The 24,615-nt window shown below is 37.0% G+C and overlaps 1 protein-coding gene across 6 annotated transcripts in view; it reads right to left on the bottom strand.

Moving 5' to 3' along the window:
- The window catches only part of INTU (inturned planar cell polarity protein), a 72,021-nt gene that overhangs the window by 5,284 nt on the left and 42,122 nt on the right, over positions 1–24,615 (bottom strand). For 2 of the 6 annotated variants that reach the window (XM_001501769.5, XM_023636586.2), the window contains exons 7-15: positions 23,555–23,632; positions 19,475–19,664; positions 15,448–15,501; positions 11,007–11,069; positions 9,988–10,209; positions 8,901–9,383; positions 7,475–7,572; positions 3,121–3,310; positions 637–794 (exon numbers count right to left, since the gene is read on the bottom strand). In XM_001501769.5, coding sequence (XP_001501819.3) covers positions 637–794; positions 3,121–3,310; positions 7,475–7,572; positions 8,901–9,383; positions 9,988–10,209; positions 11,007–11,069; positions 15,448–15,501; positions 19,475–19,664; positions 23,555–23,632 — 1,536 coding nt within the window. The remainder of the gene's footprint in view (positions 1–636; positions 795–3,120; positions 3,311–7,474; positions 7,573–8,900; positions 9,384–9,987; positions 10,210–11,006; positions 11,070–15,447; positions 15,502–19,474; positions 19,665–23,554; positions 23,633–24,615) is intronic. The other 4 variants (XM_023636584.2, XM_070259413.1, XM_023636585.2 and 1 more) reach the window with 3 other exon arrangements.

Below are 24,615 nucleotides of genomic sequence, written 5' to 3' on the forward strand. Positions count from 1 at the left end.
AGAGAACAACTAATGTGGGAAAGAGATCATGAATCCTTTCTTTGAGAAGATGACCTGTGAGCAGTGGTCTGAATATCAAAGAGCCAGACATGCAAAGGTTGAGAGGTAGAACACCCCACACAGAAGGAGTAGCAAGAACAAGATTCGATTGGGGCCAATGTGGCTGTGCACAGGGGATGGAGGAGGAGAGAGATAGAAGGCGGAAACAGAGAGGTGGGCACAGGCCAGGTCAGGCAGGGTCTTACAGTTGCTGGGGGTCAGCAGGGAGAGGAGAGGGGAAGAGAAGAGGGAAAGAAAGGAGGAGAGAGGGAAGAAAGGAGGAGAGAGGGAAGAAAGGAAGGAAGCAGGGATGGAAGGAAGGAAATAGCAATAAAATTGTAGCGTCATTATCCTTTGGTGTTTACTAACGTAATTTTGTAAGATAACTGAATAAGCTATTTTTTTTAATAGAAAAAAGATTTGGGAGGAATTCGAAGGAGATACTTAGCAAATAAAATAAAATTCTAAAATATATTAAAATATTATAGTTAGATTAATAATTCTATGCCTACATCTTAACGTTTATGTCCTTTACCACTTTTCTTTCATTTTTCTTACATTTTAATTCACTTTTGAATTCTTTTTTTTCCGCCTTACCCTACTACCCAGTAAGCCATAACTGGTGGTGCTTTTCTCTGATCAGTCCAGTTTTCAGGTGAGCACTCAAACAACACACCATGTTCTTTCACAGGGTGAAGAGAAGACACTGAATTAGTAGAACCTGATGGAGCTCCACCATTTCCTGCTTTCTTTTTCTGTAAATTAATAGGTATTATTAGTATTAACTGGTATTAACAGTGTTACTTTAAAATGTTTTCACATAGAGATTTGAATTGGCTGATCCTAATACTAAAGTGCCTGCCATGACATTCTTCTCCTTACCAGTAGCAAAATTTCTACTCTTCCTTATACTGGAAATGCCACCTCCTAAAAGAGACTTCATAAAGTGTCCCTTGACTCTCCCAGGGAACATTTTGTTCACAGCCCTATATTATTAGTATTTACATTACGTTATACTAGCAGTTTGTAAGTCTTTCTTCCCCAGAAGACATTATAAGCTTTTTTCCAGGACAGAAACATTTCATCTTTGTATTTTTTGAAAGCACCAGTGCCTGGTACACAGTAGATACTTAATGAATAGATTACTAATGAGGAGGTTACTAAATGAATAGATGATTTTTTAATATACTTAAAACACATATACCAAAGCAGTATTTGTCTCTTCCTCTGATGTACACTCTCAATTTCCCATTGATTAAATCATTAGCAAAACAATGATTCATTTGGAATATAAAGACTTTTTGTAAGGCTCAGGCCAAAACAGTGGAGTGATCCTAGATTCTTCTCTTTCTCTCGTAATCCTCATCTAATCTGTCAACAAATCCTTTTGGCTTACTTTCCAAAATATATCCAGCCTCCAAAAGCCACTATCATTCTTGCTTTGAGAATTTCCATAGCCTAACTGTCTCTGCCTCCACCCTTGCTACCCTACAGCGTCTGTTCTTCCCACAGTAGCCTGAGTGATCCTTCCAAAAACTAAAGACCATGTTCCTGCTCTGTTGAGAACAGACTGAGAACCTCCCATCCCCTTCATAACAAGGCCCAGAGTCCTGAAGTCTATCAGGCCCTGCTACCCAGGCCATCTCAACTCCCACCACTCTCCTCCCCATGCAGTCTGCTCCAGTGCTCTCAGCCACAGCTACTTCTGTGGCTTTGCACTTGCTGTTTCCTCTGTGGAAGCTTTGCCTCCAGATCTGCCGCATGGCTTGCTCCCTCACTTCATTCAGGTCTCTGTTCAGCTATTACTTGACATGATCAAAGGGATCTTTTAAAATAGTAACCCCCACTTCTCATCCTTACTTTGTTTTATTATTCCTCTTGAAACTTATCCTACCTGACATATTACACTACTTGCTGATTCATTAGTCTCCCCTGTTAGAAGATAGGCTTCATGAGGAAAGGCACTTTGTCTTGTTCACTGCCGTATCCACAGCACCTAGAATAGTGCCTACTGCATAGTAGGTACCTCAATATTTAAATAATATGGGAAAGGCTAATTTACATTAGTAAATATTACTGAGTAAGTTAATGAAACGTTCCTTTATAGAATCTGTTAAATAGGAAAGGAGAAGCATAAAACGCAAAGCACAAAGGGATACATGGTCAAACATAACATTATGCTGAATACCAATTTCTGACAGCTCAAAGAAGAAATCCTATAAGACACAGAATTTTACTGCTGAATGAGTCCTAAGAGATGATATCATTCAGCCCATTCATTTTATAGCTGACGATATGGGAAGAGTCGAGGCTCAGTCTAGGATTCCTTATTCGCAGCCCAATGTTCCTCCACCTTTAACCCAAGTTCTGCACAAATTTAGCATCCTTACCATGTGTTCCTATATACATTACAATCATCCTCAGAGAGGTTTTTCTTAGCTGTATAATGTTTGACCAGTCACAAGTAAACTTCTGCATGTTTACCCTTTTCAAGAAATCAACATGTATCTTTCCTTTCCATTAAAACAATCTAATTGATATTTTAATTGTATGCAACATGTACAATATTTAAATGAAACTTCATTCTGGATTGAAAAGCAAGCAAGCAACCAACCAATCAAGTGGCTAAAACATCTTCAACAGTATTGTGTTTACTGCTGTACTTTACCTCATTATGTTCCAAAATACCTTACACTGCTAGTTGAATACTTAAAGAATGATCAGAGTTACCAACTGGCAGATGTTACTGTCCAAATAATGGTTGAGTCACAGATATCAAATAGGAGAGGCGAATTTACATTACAAATTACTATATTCTACTTTGCTATAGAAAAACACAGGTCCACCACTTCCTGAAACACTAATCCAGGACATCAAACTCAGTATTGTGAAACAATGCTTTGAAGTTAAGTACCTTGAGTATAATCCTTTTGGCACTCAAATTAGATTGGGTGACTATTAAAAAAAAATTTAAATGAAAATAGTCATTGCTAGACACATTGATTAAAAAACTTTTAGGGAGAATATTTAGAGATCTGGAAATGAAATTGGCAGAAAACTATATTTATAGCAGTGCCCTACCTCTTCCACCAATGTCTGCTGGAAAATTGCACGAATGGAGAGACAACAGCGATGGAAATTCTTTATGAGCTGAGGGTGGATAGAGCCACTTAGCTGTGCCACCTCTTCATGGGTAGGAGTAACAAAGATCCCTTGCACTGTTTCTAAGGCAACATAGTGGAAAAGTGTGTTCTCAGGACCAGATGTCAATCTTGAAAAGAAAAAAGATATTTAAGTAAACTTAAAAACATTGCTTCATTTTGAATTTTGTAGACTCCTAATATGCTTTTATCTACAACATAATACTAGAAGTTCAATTAGGGAACGGAAACTAGGCCAAACATTTAATTCCCTCTTCCTCTTCCCCTTTGACTGAAGTACAGGCTAGAGTTACTATCAATTTCCTTGTGGAGGCAAGTACTATTTGTTATGCAGGGATAAACAAACACCAATTCATTTGCAAGTAACTTAATCATCCCTTTGCTAACCAACCCAAATTGGCTAAAACCTTGTTTTTCCACGGTTGGTAATGAATAACTCAGTCCTGTCTGGCTCAGATATCTACAAACCATAAGCAAGGTATCAGTCTAGGGTAGACCACATACAAAAACATCTTCCAACAGACTAAACACATTTAAGTTAGTAGCATTAAAGTCTTTTACCATGATAGTCAAACTGATGATCCTGAAGAAAAACAAAATGGTTATCACCAACTGCAAAGCTGGGTTAATATTCTAGAATCCCACAGCAATTACTAGTAGCATTCTACTGCTTCTCATCATTACAGTCTTCCTTCTCTTCTGTGTTCTCTTACTATATTTTCATTTCTCCATTCTTCTTCTTCCCCTATTTAGGTCCCAGACAGGCCAGCAGAACCTGTAAGTACTGCTTATTTCTACCAGTAGTAAGAAGAGCTAAAGAACAGCAACAATAAAATAACAATAATAGTTATCATATATGGAATGTTCTCTATATACCAGGGTAGGTGCTTTACAACATCTTAGTCTTAATTCTCATAAGGACGCTGCAAGGTATTAAATATTACTCTCTTCATTTTAACCATGAGGAAATCAATGTTCAGAGGACTTGGATTAATTGGCTTGAGGTCACACGGCCAAGGGGCAGAGCTTAGCTGACTCTGAAGCTTGCTCCACTATACCTTGCTTTTTCCTCTCCATTGCTGACTTCTGATGGGTAATCTTTAAATATACGGACACCAATTCTCCATCTGCATCTCAAACACTCAGGCTGCTCCATTCTAATTCTATTGTCTATACTACAAAGTTCCTTCAGTTGACTTTTTTCCAGCTTTAAGTACAGAGGCAAAGAAAAGGCATCTTCCAGCTTTTAGCCTAGATACTGACTCAATCAGCTGTGCTAGTTAAATTCCTGTTAAACTGTAAATTAGGCAGCATGATCAGAATAACTTCTTCTTATCACTGACTTATGGCCTTGGTTTTCTTTTGAGATCAGGGTAGGCATGGAAGGAGATCATCTACAAATTTTTCTCATACATTTCCAAAAGGTGGCTGGCTCATTAACAACTGGTGGCTTATATTTTTTTAATTGATAAAAACTCAATCAAGATGAAAGAAATTATGATTATTCAAAAAGAAAAATAATTTAAAACATACGTTTTAATCCAGAGGTCTTAAAATTCAAGAAAAGGTACAGAATAGAAATGACTCTTTTAAAAAAGAGTTATTAATAAGGTTTTTTTTCCGGGAGGTTTAGAATTAATATTTTTGTTGTCATTGTTAATTTTCTCTCCAAAAAGCCTCCAAAGAACAATGAGCAAGTTTAGCTCTTGAAAACCATAAACTCACTCAATGTATTTTAACCCACTTAGTGTAAAAAATGAAAGTTTAAAAATCATCAAACAAGGAATTACCCAATGGGAAGATAAAATATTTGTAAAAAAAGCAGACATTAGCTTTGTTCTTCAGAAAGGTCACTCCTGCAGTAGAGAATGGATTCGGGGTAGGCTGGGAGTCGAGAGTCTGCTGCAGTAAATCAGGTGAGAAAATGGGAGCCTGAACTAGGGTAGCACCATTAGGGATTGAATGGAATCAAGCATTATTAGAATGCAGAATGGATAGGACTTGGTTACGGAATAAAATGTTTTGTGTACATTATTAGTTTTGATATGTTATATATTTTTATTTTACAAAAATGCGTATATACAAATTAGGATAATATATTACACAGTTTTATATCACACTTTTTAAATTAACTACATAGTATGAACATCTTTCCATGTCAATAAAGAGACTAATGATCCAGCTATTCCACTTCTGGGTATTTATCCAAAGAACAGGAAAACACTAATTCAAAAAAGATATATGAACCCCTATGTTCATTGCAGTATTATCCACAATAGCCAAGGCTTGGAAACAACTTAAGTGCACATCGATGAATGAATGAATAAAGAAGATGTGTGTATGTGAATACAGAAGATGTGTGTACACATATACACAACAGACTATTAGCCATAAAAAAGATGAAGTCTTGCTATTCGTGAAATCATGGAGGAACCTTGAGGGTATTATGCTAAGTGAAATAAGTCTGACAGCGAAAGACAAATACCATATGATTTCACTCACATATGGAAGATAAACAAGCAAACAAACACATTAATAGAGAGAACAGATTGGTGATTACCAGAGGGGAAGGGGGATGGGGGGAGGATGAAAGGGGTAAGGGGGCACATTTGTACAGTAATGAATGGAAGCTAGACTTTTGTGGGTGAACACAAGGTAATATACACAGAAGTTGAAATATGATGATGTACACCTGAAATTTATACAATGTTATAAACCAACGTTACCTCAACAAAACAAATTTTTTTAAAAAGAGAATAAATATGTATTTGTAGCATCTTTTTAAATAGGAATGCCTATGGTTTACATCACATATGAATTTATGTTTAAGACATGGGACTTGGAAAACTGAATTTCCTTTTACCAGAGAAAAGGCCAAAATAACACAGATATTTAACAAAAATAACATTTATGGAAGTAATAAAATTTCAGAGCAGTAGTTTTTATTTAATGGAAGACTAGGATTTTAAGAAGGTGTTTCAGGGTTCCACAAAAGGTTTAACTTAGATTTCTTTGTTTAAAAAATATTTTTAACTATTAAAAAATTAAATATCGTATCTGAAGTCATTAAATATCAAATTTTAACACATTAAATTTCCAATGCATTATTTTATGCAGACAAATTACCTGTTTTTGCCCTGACTTCAGAAAAAGCTTTTCCTGACAACTCTGTGACATACATATTTGAACTTATAAAATATTTCAATGATTAAGAAGGTGGTAACTCTGAACTTCTTTTTTTGTGTCAATTCTATTTGTACACATCTACTTATTCAGATAAAGAGTTTGTTACACTAATTGATCCCACACATGACATCATAATTAAACACTAGGCAAAGCTCAGGCAGACTTGCTTATCACCACATAATAGTTGCACAAGTGAGTATGTAATATTTCATATTTTAATAATATAGACAGTTTAAGTTGCTAAACACGCTCCTCTCAGTTCCTTTTACTTCAGAATTCTCTACTTAATGTAAGTTTGAAGTTTTACCTATTTTCTAAAGAGGGTGTTACAGGCTCAGTTCCCTGGCCCCAGACTCTGAGAGGGAGAGACGCAGGGAGGAAGTTTACTAGGAAGTACTCCTGGGAGCAACACCTGTCGGGGGAAGCGTGAAGGACTGAGCAGAGGGAGAAGCTGAACTTCACTGACGTTGAAACACAGGTCTCAGCAGATACCACCAGCAACTCTGAAGCTTAGATGGCCTTTCAGAGTTGTCTTGAATTTAGGAAGAGGCCAAGCCTTTGTACACACTTATCTATTAGTCATTAGATGTGGGCTACTTCCAGGGAGAAGCTGTAAGGAACCTTGGCTGAGACAATAAACTTCCAAGCAGGGCAAGGCCAGGCAGGGAGGGACTCAGCTGTGAGCCATTAGCAGCCATCACTCCCGAGCACCAGGAATGGGTACCCCAGGCTAAGGAGTTATCTGGGCAGCACACCACAGCATCCACCAGAGTCTAAAAATAGTAAAGTCTAATTTAAAAATTAGACACATAAAAGGGAGGTGACCTGTGGAAGAGAGATAAAGGGGGACTCCCACATTTGGAAATATTACTTTGTATGTTTTTTAATCTCTTATGAGTATGTTTCCTATATGTGTGATGAAAAAATTAGAGAAACAGCATAGATATTACCTTCAGTATGTAAGATATATCATAATTACATTTCTGGAGTAAAATCTCCACATGTTATGAACGAGTACTTTCTCATTACAAAACTCCTTGAAGACACCGAGTTTAAGTGAAAAAGAATATCATATGGAAGTTTCTTACTTCATTGTGTTATATATTTCCAATTCTTTTTCTGAAAGGTTCTTTTTCAAGTTCCCCAAATGAAATGGATTTGGAAGAACAGACTTCTTTTTAGTGACCTGAAAAATACAGTTGAGTAGATCAGTTTATATCTAAGAATGAAATCAAACAGCAAAAATAACGTAAACACTAAAAATCCTTTTAAGACTACTTACTATTTTGCAATGTTTCTTTTCAATAGTTTTGATGCTAACTTGTACCTCTTGGCTTATCCTTTGCTAACAGTGACCCCAGGGCCATGTCAGAGGAGGACATGATAGTTCTCCCTGAAAACCTTCTACCAGAGCTATTACCAGGTTTTGTTACAATTATTTGGATGCATACTTGTCTCTCTCCCTAGACTCTGCACTCCTCAAAGTTAGGGGCTGTGTCTTATTCACCTTTGTATGTCCTTTGTGTAGCATGGCCGTTGGTTCATAGTAGGTGTTTAATCAACTGAATCTTAGAGATTAATTGAGTTTCTCATGGCTTCTTAAATCTATCCAAATTCTCTTAAACTATATTTCCTACCAATTTCACTGACTGGGATAATGAGTACAGTACCAATGTGGCTACTTCCTAAATACATCCACTTAGGGCTCCAAGAGAGCTCTACTGTTTGGAATTAGGAGAGCGAATCTATGGTTATTTATGCCATGACACTCAGAATCTCATATTTTATTCGTGCCCCTTCTCAGACTCCTCCTTCTTCATGCCTTGTCTGGCATCACCTCCATCCACCCAAAGGACAAGTTTCGAAAATGTTTTGAAAGAGCAGTGTCACTAGAATAAGTACAAAGCCTCCCAAGGTGATTACCCTAATCATCATTTGGATGTGTTATTGTATTTTCATGGAAAAAAAACACAGAAGAATGATACATAATCTGAAAAATGAACGTTCTCTGCTTTATAGTCAGATTTTGAATTCTTGAGTATGGAGACCAGACGTTTACAGGTACAGACAAAAAAAATCCATAACAAGATAGAATAACACATACAAATATGTACATACATATATATTTTTTAAGTTTCTGATTCTCTTTTTGTTTCTGCTGAACATTTCATTGGCTATTTAGTCAGATCAGCACCATAAATGCCTCACACCAAGGATTTTCCCTGTTAACATTGTGAATAGAGAAGAAAGAGATGAACAGGGGAAGCAGGATTAAAGTTTCCCTACTTTTAGGTCATGTCAAGCAGATGTCCTGCATGTTAAGGGGCTACTGGTTTATCACTTGATATTTCTTTCTCTTTTTGGTTCTGAATCATTGGTTTGCTAACAGTGATTAAAACAACCACCAGTTCAAATGAAGAATGATCTGCCACTAAAAATTCTCTTGCAATTATAAAATAGGGTCTGGAAAGACAGCTTAGCCCCCAGAATGTACACACTTGCAGGAACACATACCTTAAGCAAGGCCCCACCTTCTTCTGAACCATCAGAGCCCTGAGAGTCTCTTTGTTTCCGTACTGCATCCAGGGTAGTGCAGGCGCTCAGGCCAACACCTTCTCCACCTTCACAGCCATTGTCAGATCCTCCACTGTTTCGGGAAGGACTGGGTTTACGTGTTTTTAAGGAATAGTCACCAAAAAGAGTTCTTCTGCATGTTGGAGAGGTTGCTACTTTGGAAGTACCTTGCAGCATACTGAGGATAGGTGAGGTGGTCAAACTATCTAATTTTTCATGTGATCCAGCAAGGAACCAGTCAGCACAAGACAAACAGGGGCCTGGAGAAGATGCTAACCATTCATTTATGCGGGAATCTACTCCTTCCAGCTGGTGAAGAGTTGTTCGGACCTGATCCACATATATACAGTCTGGTCCAGGATTCCCAATAGCTTTGGATGCACAGCCTCCAGCTTCTAATAGTACACATAACATATAATGTCTCTATAAGAAAAAAATTATTAATATAGGTTTAGCTACATGAAAATATTTATATGTAATATGCATGCATAAATTTATGAATACTAAAGACATGGGATAATCATGTGGCGATTATTAAAAACTCCTTCCTCCCCTTTCCTTCTTAATTATTCTCAATGCTTCCTGATCACCCTTGAAGACAAATCTCATATTGCCTTATCCTGATATACCATCAGTCACTACTTTTGGCACATGGAGTTGCCTAAGATAGCTTTCGAAGAGCCTCAATTATTGGAAGTCCTTTCATTTACAATCACAGATTTACTCTGATTCTATATTCTTTTCATGTCTCCCTCTATTTCCCCAAACAAACCAGAGCATAAAACCACTATAGAAATGGGAACAAAAGATCTTAAGAACCTGCTAAAATCTTATCCTGGGTTTCATTAATATTTCTCCACGAGTATTAAATGGAAACAAAAGAAAAGGAATAAGGGGCATATAACATTTCATTGAATACTGGTATTTGACATGCTCATAATTTTAAATTATCATGTCTGTTTGTGTATTTACTTATTAAATAGCAAAAGAAAAAAAAATCCCAAGAAAGAGGCCAAGGGAAACTTACCAAGCCAACAATTAGCAAAAAATATCTCCCTTCAGGTTCCTGAAAGACTTCAGTGTTTGAGTCTGTAGAAGGTTGGAGGTGATGTCGAGGAAATACTTCTCTCCATATTACCAACTGACCAATTCTCTGTTTTGCTGCTAACGGCAATAGGCAATAGTGGCGACAGTATACAGCAATGTCAATAAGATCATCCTTAGGCAAATGACTGCAGATCAAATAACCCTTGAATTTAACCATAAAGAACAAAAGTCAACCAGTGATATCAAACAATAACTGCATAATATATTTCTAAGAATTTTATAGGTACTTATTCAAACAGAATAAATGAAGACGCAGTAAAAATAAATGTCGTCTTCCCTGAGGTCAAATAGAGATCAAATATTTATGATAACTTAAGCCTACAACAGGTAGACTTTGGCACAAAGCAAGATCACCTCTGAGCAGTAAAAGCCTAAGGGTTTGGCAAAATCAGAAAAGAAGTGAATTCTGAAGAGGGAAAGTGGAGAAGTGAGAGCTGAGGTGGGGAGAGACTTACTTTTCACTGTGTACCCTTCTGTATTGTCTGATTCTTTTTTAGATATGCTTTAAAATATTTTTGAAAAATGAAAATTCTTAAATCCATTTGATGCTTAATTTGCTTTACATGGAAGCCAACTACTTAATGTTAGAAGATTTACTAAAAAGATGCATGGTTATGTCTGAAGATAAGAAAAATGCACACTGCTGCAAAAAGAAATCAAGAAGTATTGCTCTTGCCTCTTACACACTTGGCTTCTTAAGTACTGTGTCTCCTTTACACATCTGCAAATGCTTTAGAATGTAAGGAAACCAGAAATACTTATTGTATTTGTAAATATGTAGGTGCAAGTCTTGTTTTAAGATATTAATTTTATGGTACCGACATTCAGAGGAAAAGAGATAAATATATTTTTCATGTTTGTAAAAGGTTGAGAAAATTTACTTTAGGTCTGTTCATATAGCAACTGGACATTTATAAAAAATTTCAAGCTTCAACTTACCTTGTAAAATAGAGAAGACCCTAAAATCGTATACAACCGTCTCATGTCGTAGTAATCCTCAGACTGGGGGGAAAAACAACAACGGATTTATATTTTTTGTTTTTTTAACGAAAAAAACAAATCCTAGTTAAGCTACAATAGTTAAAATGGCAATTATATTCTTCAGTGACTAAACTTTTCATAGTGCCTTCTTTAGAAATCAATATACTAGGGTTTTAGGATGAAAGATAATGTGCATATATATTTATTTTTGATTGAGAACAATCTTATTTTTTATTCTTCTAAGATACTCTTGATTAGAGACATCTAAGAATCAAACGTAAGATTTGTTACTCCAAGAGGGACTAAAACAAACCTATCAAGACAAAAAGCTTCTATTATACATCACCTAAAATATCCAATATTACCATATACTTATTTTGAAAGGACAAATTGGTACAACCTATTTGGCGGCAACTGGGTCGTACGTAAAAAAAAATTAAATTACATATACCCTTGGATTAATTCCACTGCTAGAAATCTAGAGAAATACTTGAACAAGAGAATCAAGATTTTTGTATAAAAAGTTAATGATAGAATTATTTGTAATACGCAAAGATTGGAGACAAAGTGAACTTCAGCAATGGAAGAATGGTTAACCAAATTAGGTAGGTCCATAACACAGAATATCATACAGCTGTTAAAAAAAATAAGATTAATCTATATGAGCAGGCACAAACGTTTTTAGGATATAATGTTCAGCAAAGAATGCACGCTACAGAACACAATATTCACTATGGTCTTATTTTTGTTAAACATAGCACCCCTCAATGATCTACACGTATGTATATACATGTGTTGGTTTGTATGCGGGTATGCATGTGTACAGAAAAAGGTCTGGAAGAATATGTCCCAAACTATACCAGCAGTTACAGCTGGGGATGGAAATCAGGGAGAGGGATGAGGAGTGAGGACATTTGTTTTAATAACCCATGCTTGCATTTTTACCCAATATGCACGTATTATTTTTATAATTAAAAAAAAATTAAAACCTAAAGAAAATTAGAAACTGGAAATAATCTAAATATCCCTCAGTTGGGGAATGGATAAACATGGTGATACATTCATACAATAGAATACTACCCAGCACAAAAAGGACTGAACTACTGATGCATACAATGACATGACTGAATCTCAAATGCATTAGACTAAGTGAAAGAAGTCAGACCCCAAAATTTTCCTACTGTGCGATTCAAGTTATATGACATTCCAGGAAAGGAAAAACCAGGGGGACAGAAAACAGGTCAGTGGTTGCCAGGGGCTGCAGGAAGGGAGAGGGGTTGACCATTGACCATAAAGGGGAACAGAAGAATTTATTGAAGATACCTTAATAATAATTTTAAAATAACCAAAGAAAGAACACAAAGTTAGGATATAAGATTAAATCTTCAATCTAATTTCACAAAAAGTTTAGAATAGATCCTTAATTTCACTTTATTAATTAAGGTAAAATTCACTGTGAATTGTTCTGCGAGTTTTGGCAAAGGCGTAAAGCTGTGTAAGTACCACAAAAATTGAGATATACAACAGTGCCCTCAACACTCTCCACCAAATTTTTTGGCTGAGCAGTATTCTACTGCATGAATATATCACAATTTGTTTGTCTATTCACCTGTTGATGGACAGTTCAGTTATGCGAATTGTTTCCAGTTTTTGGCTATTACAAATAAAACTGCTATGAACATTTGTGTATAGGTCTCTCTACTGACAGGCTTTCACTTCTCTTGGGTGAACACATAGGAATAGAATAATGCTGAATCATATGGTAGGTATATATTTAGGTTATTAAGAAACTGCGAAACTATTTTCCAAAGTAGTTGTATCATATTACATTCTCAATTTATCAGTTTTTTTCTTTTATGGATTGTGTTTTGATGCTGTATCCAAGGAATTCCAATCAATCCTTTTCTAACCACGGAAAATAATGTTAGTTCCACTGCTCACTAAACTGATCTTCCATAAAGGCAGGAAAAAATGATATTCCATAAAGCCAAGCATTAGAGTTTTAATTAAATCTATCACATATAAGTTCCTAAAACTTGCATATTTTAATACTTTAGATCTAAACTGCTCCTGATGATTAGTATCTATCTAAACATTCTCTGTCAGTGAAAAAATTTATGACCTTCAAAGAATTCACCATGCTTAACTTTCCATTATCTTACAAATACCCTTCCATTTGCTCAGGATCTTAGTTAAGACTAAGCCACTCTCCAAACTATCATCCTCTCCCCACTTTCACCAGCAGTCTTCTTGAGAATGATCCAACTCACTGCTTCTACTTGCTCACTTCCCATTTACTTTTTAAAAGAACTTGCTCCTATGTACCCAACATCACTCAGCTTCAATTACGACTAGTACATGGCTAATCTTGTTTCACATATATCCCTCTCTCCTTCTTCCCTCTCCCTGCTGAATTATTTCAAAACCAATCCCAGATGTTCAATCACTGCATCTGTAAGTACTTGAGAATGTATCTCTAAAAGAGAAGACTTCAAAAATATCTAGAACCATAATACCATTACCACAACTAAAGAATTATTCTCAACTAATATCCAGTCACCAGCATTTACATTTCCTTGAATGTCTCAAAGATGTTTTTAAAATTTTGTTTGTTTCAATCAAGATCCAAATAAGGTCCATATATTGCAATTGGTTGATATGTTTCTTAGGTCTCTTGTAACTGATATGTTCTCTCTCAACTTCTCCCCCTGCACTCCTCTTTCTAATTTATTTGTTGAAGAAACTGTCCTGTAGTGTTTCCCAGTCTGGGTTTTGCTGATCGCAATCCCTCTCCCCAAAATGGGGTCATTTAACATGTTGCTTTTCCCCGTAAATTAGTAGTTAGATCTTGAGGCCTGATAGTATATTTCATAGGTGGTTTGTGTGCTTCCATCAGGAGCCACACACTATCTGACTCTTTCTTTTTGTGATGTTAACAGCCACTGATGATCATTGCTGAGACCCATTAATTCATTGGAAGATTACAAAACGGTGATATTCCAATTCTGTCATTCCTTCTTGATATGTTAAGTAGACTACTTCCATAAAGAGAAACTCCCCCTCATCTCTATTTGGTAACTTTGAGGTATGGTTCAGATAGGAAAGGTAGATGTTTGAGTCTTCCTCCTTATTTACCAGTTTTCACAATGAGCTGGTTCTCTTGCATCCTGCAAAGTTGACCAGTAAGTCTCTTTTGTTCTTTAATATCATCATGAACTCATGGACTTAAACATATCTGATGTGTTTCAATCTGTTAATACCTGTATAGATGCTCAAGTGGGAGGCTCTTCAAGTTGTCTCCTGATTACCTGAACCATATATTAATCCTTGTAATTTTTGAAAGCTTCTTATTTCTGATACAACAAGATGTTGCTGGGATTACCTTGTACATTTTCAGCCCCAAATCTGGAATCAGCCATTTCTCTTAGGAGCCTTCGTTCCTTTTAGTGAGAATTATTATTTATACACAATGGCCTGGGTACTAGCAGTGCCCATCACTCCTAGAATGGTCACTATTTCTAGGCCTTTTCACTGGACAGAGCCAGCAAAAATATTTTGTCTGTTTGTTTGTTTTGGTGAGGAAGATTGGCCCTGAGCTAAAATTTGTTGCCAATCTTTCTCTTTTTGCTGGAGGAAGACTTGCTGAGCTAACATCTGTGCCCATCTTCCTCCATTTTGTATCTGGGACACTGCCACAGCATGGCTTGATGAGTGGTGTGTAAGTCCTCACTCGATCTGAACCCATGAACCCCGGGCCACTGGAACAGAGCGAGCGAACTTAACCACTGTGTCGGCCCCTATACTTTTTGTAAAAAAGGTTAAAAACTATACTGATACTTCTAATTTAAATTGAAATCTATATGGTATTTAACTAATTTAATCAATATTACATAGATGTCCTTTCTCTCAAAGCCCACTTCTTTTTTTTTTTTTTTTTTAAAGATTTTATTTTTCCCTTTTTCTCCCCAAAGCCCCCCGGTACATAGTTGTGCATTCTTCGTTGTGGGTCCTTCTAGCTGTGGCATGCGGGACGCCGCCTCAGCGTGGTCTGATGAGCAGTGCCATGTCCGCGCCCAGGATCCGAACCAACGAAACACTGGGCCGCCTGCAGCGGAGCGCGCGAACCTAACCACTCGGCCACGGGGCCAGCCCCTCAAAGCCCACTTCTTAATGATACTAATGTAATTAATCATAATACATACACTATGTAACAAATATTTTTAACTGAGTGGAAAATCTTAAGGCAAGCAAAACAGATTTTGTCCGTGTCAAAATAGAGACCTAAGGTTACTTATTTCAAGATTATTACATGCCTACTTGGAAAATATTTAGAAAAATGACTGATTTACAAAAAAGAAATCAACATTGAGCCCTTCCTAAAATCCACTGCTTCTCTTACCAGTTCTGCAAAATCTGCGGCCTCCAAGTCACTCAGTGCCGTGTCTAATTCCATCTATGCGGGAAAAAAAAAAAAAGAGTAACGCAAACATTTAACTCATATTAGTTACTTTTTAGTAATGGCCATATAAAAGTACTTAAACATTACTTGAAGAATTGAATAAGTATCTTTCTCCTTTGCGTTATTTAAGAAACGTCCCCAAATGGATCATCTTGTTTTTAAGTTTTGCAATTACAAAAAAAATTAACTTATTTAACATATAGGCATTTTAAAATTAAATCTCAAATTAATTTAGAAAATCTTTTAACCTATTAAAGTTCTTAAAGGAAAAATATCAATCAATGTAGTTAATCTGTTTTGAGTTGTTTTTGTTTTTCTATTTCCTGTCTATTTCTTAACAGGTGGATTCTAGGAAAATATCAATATTCTTCCGTGTCTCTCTCCAATGTTTGATATAAAAGGACTGTTAATCTTTATTCACAGATTAAAACATGAAGGCAAGTGTTCCCCTGGAATCTGGCACAGTTTAACTACCCTACAGAGTTATTAGAAAAACCTCTTACTTAGGATTTAGCTTTTGTTTCTATAGAAATTGCCTGAACTCTTTCATGTATTTGTTCCTCCCTGAAGCATTCAAAATTTAAAAACAGAATAAATTCAATCTGCAATTTAATCTATAATGCATATAAATAAATTGACAACTACTGGCAATTGAAGCTTGTAGCATATATGCTATTTGTGAAAAAGAATGCTTTTTTTTTTTTAAAGGCCAAAGCACTCTCTGCAGGACTGTTTCACAAATGGTGTCTTACTGAGATAACAAAAGCTTTGGAAACATTAGTCATGCCTTTCAATGCTTTTCACATGGTATGGCTTATTAAGCATTTGTGACCTACATTTTTCTGCATCTACCAAATAATTCTTGTTCTCCTTTGTGTGGCTATGGTTTCTCTTTTGAAAAACTACCGGACAAAAAGAAGATTACCCACTTGTGGTTTTTGATCTCAGAAACGTTATTGTTTAATGGGTTGCTATTCCTGATACTGAACTCTGTAACTAATGTACAAGTTTACTAATAACTGTTTCTTCATATTCCTTAAGAGGAAAGGTAAAGTATCTTTTCTCTTAGTTATTCCTGTGTACCTTAGGAAAAATGATAAAAAAGAATATCTGTAAACAAACAAAATAAGGAAATGTTCAAACATCTGGGAAAGAAAATTGAAGTGAGACCCCATTATATACTAATCTCAGAACACCTAAGTTTTTTCCAACTTAAAAATAACTGTTTCTGGGGCTGGCCTGGTGATGTAGTGGTTAAGTTCGTGTGCTCCGCTTCAGGGTCCTAGGGTGTGCAGGTTCGGATCCCTGGTGAGGACCTAGCACCGCTTGTCAAGCCACGCTGTGGTAGCATCCCACATAAAATGGAGGAAGATTGGCACAGACGTTAGCTCAGTGACAATCTTCCTCCAGCAAAAAGAGGAAGACTGGCAACAGATGTTAGCTCAGGAACAATCTTCCTCATACACACAAAAAAACAATAAAGATTAAAAGAAAAAACATTTCTACCTAAATTGTATCAGGCACATGTTACCCCACAGACGTTGTTTTTAACTGTATTTCTTAAGGCATAAAATTCCTTAATATTTTCCATTAGAAGATACATAGTCAACAAACCCTATGATTTTTAACACAGTAAGAAATCTCAAAGAGAACAAGAAAGTGTTTAAGTTCTTTGAGTTTGCTGGTGAAACAAAAACAAAAACTTCACAGGTTATGTTTTTCAAACTTTATATTCATCAGAGACCTTTAGACCACTTTATCAGAAGGTATCTCTCTCTCCAAAAATATTGTTCTCAAATATCTTAACCAGACTACAAAATACAGAAAACACCTAAGCCACACCCTCATTGTTTCCTATGTATTAATTTCATCTATCCGACTAAACTGTGAACACCCAGAGGACCTTTCTGGATTCCACAAAGCATGGCAGAAATCTGAGTACCTGGCACAGACTCATCTCCATACAGTAGTGTTAGACTTCACAAGGATAAAAGCAATCAGAGCTTTGGTGAGATAAGCAGCAGCTGAGATTTGAGGCAACAAATTAAAAAAGGTACAGTAGAATTCACAGTGATTTCTCAGTTTGATATTCTTTTAGGTTGAAATAAATAAAAGCATACAGTCCTTTTAATCATAAGTAGGCTAAATAAAATAATGCTAATAAAAAAGAACTCTGAATACAGGAGGTAGCCTTCACATGGAATTTATAAGACCAAAATAAGCTATATTTTAAACTGTCTTAAATTTCGTAGAGGGAAGACAGTATTTAACCTTAATGTATCCAAAGTCTAAAGACATTGCCCCTAAAAACATTAAGTACCTCTACTCTCACAAAAAGAAGAGGTTACATATTTTGAGGGAAGAGATTTCTTTAGTGAAGAGACTCTGAGACAGAGGAAAGAACTTGGGCAACTGCAAGACCAGAATGGCAGGACTCATGGGATAGCACGTTCTGATTCACGAAACTGGCCTGTGTCTTCCAGAAGAAAAAAGATTCCATAATGAGCATGAGACAGACTTTGGAGGCAAGGTCTTTCTCTGTTAAAGGTAAAGTTACCTATTACTTTCCGTTGATATTTCTTATGAAAACACTGGCGGGAGTAGAATTACATATCTCACACTTTTTAGTTTTTACATGATTTTGGAAAATGATACTCATTGGCCTGAGATATCAAAAGATCCAGCAGTGGGCAGTTGACAAAGGCAAGGACAAAATAAAAATGCCAGAAGGGGGCCAGCCCCATGGCCGAGTGGTTGAGTTCACGTATTCCACTTGGGTGGCCCAGGACTTTGCTGGTTCGGATCCTGGGTGTGGACCTGGCACCACTCATCAAGCCATGCTGAGGTGGCGTCCCACGTAGCACAACTAGAAGGACCTACAATTAGCATATACAACCATGTACTGGGGGCCTTCAGGGAGAAGGGAAAAAAAACAAAGACAGGCAACAGATGTTAGCTCAGGTGCCAACCTCTAAAAATAAAAAAAAATAGAAAATGCCAGAAGGCAATTTCCTTTAAACATGCTCTAACTGCTCAACTCCTTCCAAATAATGATTACATAATAATACTCTCACAACTATAACTACCCGTGCCAGGCACGACAGTAAGCACTTAACTCCCCTGTGAAGTAGGTACTATCATTGTGCCCATTTTACAGATGAGGAAACTGAGCAAAGCAACTGATATATCAGTGTAAGTTACTACTAAACTGTCAAAAAGGCATTTATTGGATCATACGTTGTAGGATTTCATGAAGAGTAGAATCTTTATTTGGGCTTCTACTACAACATGGCCTGGGTTTCTTCATGGGCAGGGAACTGGCTATGGCATAGTGCCTCATTTAATACTAATACAAATGCTGTGGCTAAATAGATTGCTGGTGATGAAAATGTATGAAATGATCTTTTCAGTCATTCAACAGTAAAGTTATTCTGGGTCTACAGATATGACTAAAATCACACTGATAACCATCATGAAGTCTTACCCTTGGTAAGCTATCTACAGTACAAGACAAAAGCAAATTACATATGTTCATGGAAAGAAAGATTTTGCTATTATTAGTGGAGTTTGTATTTTAGTTAAGAATATCGTTTGCTAGCCAATCATTTCATCTACATTTAATCTATATAGAAACATAACCCTAACTTGATCACCATGCATTATAAAATCAAAGTCACAAAATTCAAAAGTAAGACACATCGAATAATTATGGTTTCTGAAAAGAATTCCAAGTTTGGACAAAGCTTAAATGTTAAAGTAAAATGAGAGAGCTAATTTCTATTTAGAAAGAAAAATTTCTCTTTCTGAGTTCACTGCATTGGGTCTTCTACTTCATCAACCAATTGCCTCTTTAACTCTTACCCACAATCCCGAAAATGACAGAAAGCTCAAGGGGAAAAAAAAAGAGAGAAGATAAAGACTTATAAGGCAACTGGGTCTCATTCTTATCTATGACACTTAAGATTACCTTGATTTCCTGTGGAAGTGTGAGCCACCGAACTCCAGGGAGATTGTCTAACAGTACCGCACCGGAAGCATCGTACTGCTGTGCACTGGGACTGGCACTGGAATGCAGTGCAGCAGGCTGAAGTGCTCTTTGAAAGAACAAGCTGAAAAAATGATCCAAACGAGGAACATTCTCAACCTGGCAAAAGGCACTGGAGAAACAAGAGCTGTAAGTTAGAACAACATATGGAAATGGTGGTCATCATTTGTACGCTCCTAAGGCGACCAGATCTTTCCCAACTACACAGGCTCTCTTCCTTACTCCTCTCCCTTAATGAGAAGTACTGCTCTAACGTCACTCAGAGAGTATGTTCAGAAGTTCACCCTGTCAGTATTTTTTACCCTAAAACCTACTCTCAAAAGCTCTGAGTAGACGGCTCTCTGGAAGAACCAGAGAGCTAACACAGCGACGCATCTACAATAGAACAGGCTTTGTGTAAAAAACCTAAGTTGCTTTTACCTCTGACTATTTCAGCCATTTACAACTCCCAGTATCTTTGAGGCAACACACGATAATAAAGAGATTTGAGCTTTGTAATAGAGCCGATCTGGTTTCGAATCTTATCACTGCTCTCAGGAGGTAGATATCTCAGGAAAATTTCTGACCTTTCTCTGAACTTTCATTTCCAACTCTCTAAAAATGAGGATAATAGAATCTAACTCACATGCAAAGTACCTAGTACATAATAAGTACCTACTATGCTTACTACTTAGTAGTACACGGTAAGCACATAATTAGCCTAAGTTATTTCCTCCCTTCTTCACTAATGAAGGCATAACTACGGAAGAACTTACAAAAAAAAAAAAAAAGAGGGAGAAAGAGACTCTAAACACTTCATTTTAGCCATGTAAAAGTAATACCACATCGCCTGCAACCACTCACTGGAATAGCCCACTAGATAACACAATAACTGGCATATACGCCGTAACATATCAGAATAACATTCACTGATTCATTCAACAAACTACTTGAGTGCGTACTATATTCCAGGCGCTGTTCTCACTGCTGGAGGTACAGCAGTAAAAATATCAAGATAAAAGACAAGGTCTCTGCTCCCGTGGAGCTCACATTCGGGTGGAGAAAAACAACACATGAGCAAACAGTAAAAACATGAACTCGTACAAAGGACCAGACAGAGAAGAGGACCATGTGAATGGGTGATGTGACTGGTCGGCTATTTTAGATCAAACGGTTGGGGAAGGGTCTCTGAGAATGGGGTATTTAAGCTGAGATCCCAATGTCAAGAAGGTCCAGTGAGAGGAAAGTGTGCAAAAGCCCCAGGAGAGGAACAAGCCTGGCCAGGGTGCCTGCAGAGCAGTGCAGAGGGGCAGGTGTGGTTTGAGACCTGAAATCAGAACGGTAGGTGGGAGCCAGATAGTAACATAGAAAGATCACTCTAACTGCGTTTGGAAATTAATTCAAGTGGCAAGAATGTAGGCGAGGGAACCAGTTAGGAGGTTACTGTAGTAGAGAGAGATGGCGGTGGCTGGACAGGGTAATAGTGAAGATGGAGGGAAATGGGTAGATTTCAGATACGTTTTGGAGACAAACTGATTAGGATTTGCTAATAGATTGGCTCAGAATAGTGAAGGAAACTATTACATCTTTAATTTGATCACAACAATAAACTTTGTTCATGTACAATCAGTTTTCTGCGGCTCACAGGGAATTAACCAGCTCACAACCTGAAAAGATAATTAAGTCTTTGCACTTTTTAGGCTTTTCATAATTTTTCGCAATGGGCCTTTAAGAGCATTCATAACCAGAAAAAACCTTCTTATGAAAAAAGTCATTGCAGAATGACTCTTAACATCTTGGATTCATACTGCTTGGTTTTAAGCACTCAAAGGATATTTACATTTATTATCTTAGTTTGCCTTTCAAATTTTCACTTAAACAAGAAGAAACTAGTTAAATTTGCTGCCAACTTGGAGATACTTCTAAATCAATGGAAGCTAAATTTCAGGATGAAATTTAGAGAAATTAAGAGTCCCTCTGTCCCCAACCTACTCCATTGGAATTTGCAGAACAACCTCAATTGTCTTCATGTACGGAATTCATTGCAGTAATTTAATCTTTGATTATCTCCGGCTTTATGAAAACAAGAAAGCTTCAGTTAGGGCAAAGCATAGCAAGGTTTGCTCATCTAGTGTAAATTTAAGGAGGTAGTTTATAACCACATCCTTACTCTTCATTGGTTAAAAAGTTCCTTATTAGTAAAAGGTAAAAGCACTGTTTGTGGCTGCCCGGCCTTTTGTAGCACACACATTTGGAAAACGCTAATAAGTAATCAGGTTTGAGAGGGAAGCATCTGCTAAGAGGCTCCTGGAGGACAAGGCTGCAAAGTAGATGATTTTCCCAGACGGCAGAGTCACAGAAAATTCCTTCAGGTGCTTCGAGAACAGTGACAACAAAGATCAACTATAGATAATCAGAGAGCTGATTCCATTATGCTTTGGTAAAATGTGCAAATTGTTTTCAATTTTTTTTTTTAACTTTTTTTAATCAAAATATAATTGACATAAAATATCCTATGAGTTTCATGTATACGTCATAGTGATTTGATATTTAGATATATATTATGACATGATCACCATGATAAGTCTAGTTACCACCTGTCACCATACAAAGTTATTACAATATTATTGCCTATATTCCCTATGCTGTACACTACATCCCCATGACTGACTGACTTCATAACTAGAAGCTTGTATTGATGTACGCTTAAGGCTTTGAAAGCAAAGATATCATTTCAGCCCTCTGAAGTATTGGGATTTACAAAAATCCCATAAAAAGGGGCCGGCCTGGTGGTGCAGCGGTTAAGTTTGCACGTTCTGCTTTGGCGGCCCGGGGTTCGCCGGTTCGGATTCCGGGTGCGGACATGACACCGCTTGGCAAGCCATGTTGTGGCAGGCATCCCACATATAAAGTAGAGGAAGATGGGCAGGGACGTTAGCTCAGGGCCAGTCTTCCTCAGCAAAAAGAGGAGGATTGGTGGCAGATGTTAGCTCAGGGCTAATCTTCCTCAAAAAAAAAAAAAAAAAATCCCATAAAGAGAAAAATCTGTTTTCCATCCATAATTTTACATGTTCAAATGTTGAACAGTTATCTCAAATTTCCTCAAAATTCCATCCTTCAGATGCAAGAAGGATGCATCACCTTATATTGCAAGGTTAAAATAGCAGAAGGTGGGGCTGGCCTGGTGTCACAGCGGTTAAGCTCGCACATTCTGCTTCTTGGCGGCCTGGGGTTCGCCGGTTCGGATCCTGGGTGCGGACATGGTACCACTTAGCAAAAGCCATGCTGTAGTAGGCGTCCCATGTATAAAGTAGAGGAAGATGGCCATGGATGTTAGCTCAGGGCCAGTCTTCCTCAGCAAAAAGAGGAAGATTGGCAGCAGTTAGTTCAGGGCTAATCTTCCTCAAAAAAAAAAAAAAAGCAGAAGGTTTTTTAGGTTAAGGTTAAGAAGCAGAAAAATATGAATATGAGCCCACATGTGTAACAAAAGAGCATATGTATATTCATATTGTATAGAAAATACATGGAAGGATACACATGAAGCTAAATAGTCAATACTTTTTCTACTATGTCTTTATTTATTTTAACAGTGAACACTTATTTTACTAAAAATTTTTTTGAGAAAGAAGTATCAAATTTTAAGATAGTGAATTTGACAATGGTCTTATAGTCAAAGAAAAAACCAAAAATCTTATTTAAAATCTTCTCACTCTTTTCTGTATATGTTATGAAGAAATGCTCTTACATTTGCCCCTACAGAAATACGTCAAATCAGAATATAATTGTGGTTACATCACTATTTTACTAAAGTAACATATGAGACCAAAAAAGAAAAAGCAGTGGATCCAATGAAAAACTGCCCAAAGCTACTAGATAAAAGCCAGTAATAAAAGGATGAGAAAATTCTAAGAACAAGAAAATCTCCAAACAACTAGCTTTTCAACCAAGGAACAGTATTAGGTACAAAAGGTGATTTAGAATCATCTACTTAAAACTTGAGATTCAATTTAAAGAAGTACTTACCTATCTAAAGAACTATACATAAATTTTAAGGTTTGGGCAAGATCTTCTATCATATTCCTTAGCTGAGGAAGAGGAACTCTAAATAAAGAAAAAATACATCTGTTCATTTATAACATAATCAAATGATACACCTCTAAAAGCTGAACATTACATTTTATATGTAAGGAATGTGAAAAGTATGTGTGTCAACTGCGAGTGTAGCTGTGTAAAATGGTTGTTTACTGCCTTAGCAATGGAAGACTCTGATGTCCAGATCTGGGGTTCTAGCATGGGTCAAGTAGGGACTTTTTATATCATCATCTATATGCAAACTATTTAACCCTCCTTAGGGTTCAGTTTCCTCCTGTGTAAACTGGGGACAGTACCCACTAAGCCCTTCTCAGGTTCATTTTGAGGATTAGATAAAATTAATGCATATAAAGCAGTTAGCACAGTACCTGGGACCATAGAAAGAAATGCTAAATTCTTGAACTTTCCACTATTACCCACACCTCAACTGAAATTCCAACTCCTGTGACAGAAAGACATGCCTGAAGCAAATGGAGAAAAGAAAGAAAGTAGGAGAAAGGAAAGAAAGAAACAGACTGAACATTTTCTCATTGAAGCCATGTAAGAATTCTACAAGGTAGGTCTTATTATTCCTATTATACCAATGGGTAAACTGAGGTCCAGGAAGTTAGGTAACTTGTGCAAGGATACAAAGCGATGGAACCTACTGGTGGGCTCCATGTTCTAGCTCCAGCGTTACTCTCTCCACTACCTCACACTGTCTGCCAGGTTAGCTTCCTGCTGCTCACTGCAGGGAGATCATGCAGGATGATCGCCCCTCTGAGAACACTTGTTCCTGGATTATGTGCCCCCCCTATCTTTTTTCAAGGCGGCACTTTTCTCATCCTGCTTGTAAAAGGCATAGTAGTAAAGAGGGAAATGCACAGGCAGTAGCATGAAGACATATGAGGGAAAAATTCCAAGGCTGCCGGTTCAATTACAAACCATATGCACAATGTTGGAGATACAGACATAGGAATTGACACTGAGGCGGTGCCTGTGCATGACCTCTC

Source organism: Equus caballus, chromosome 2 (assembly GCF_041296265.1).
Source record: "Equus caballus isolate H_3958 breed thoroughbred chromosome 2, TB-T2T, whole genome shotgun sequence".
In the NCBI taxonomy this organism is placed as follows: domain Eukaryota; kingdom Metazoa; phylum Chordata; class Mammalia; order Perissodactyla; family Equidae; genus Equus; species Equus caballus.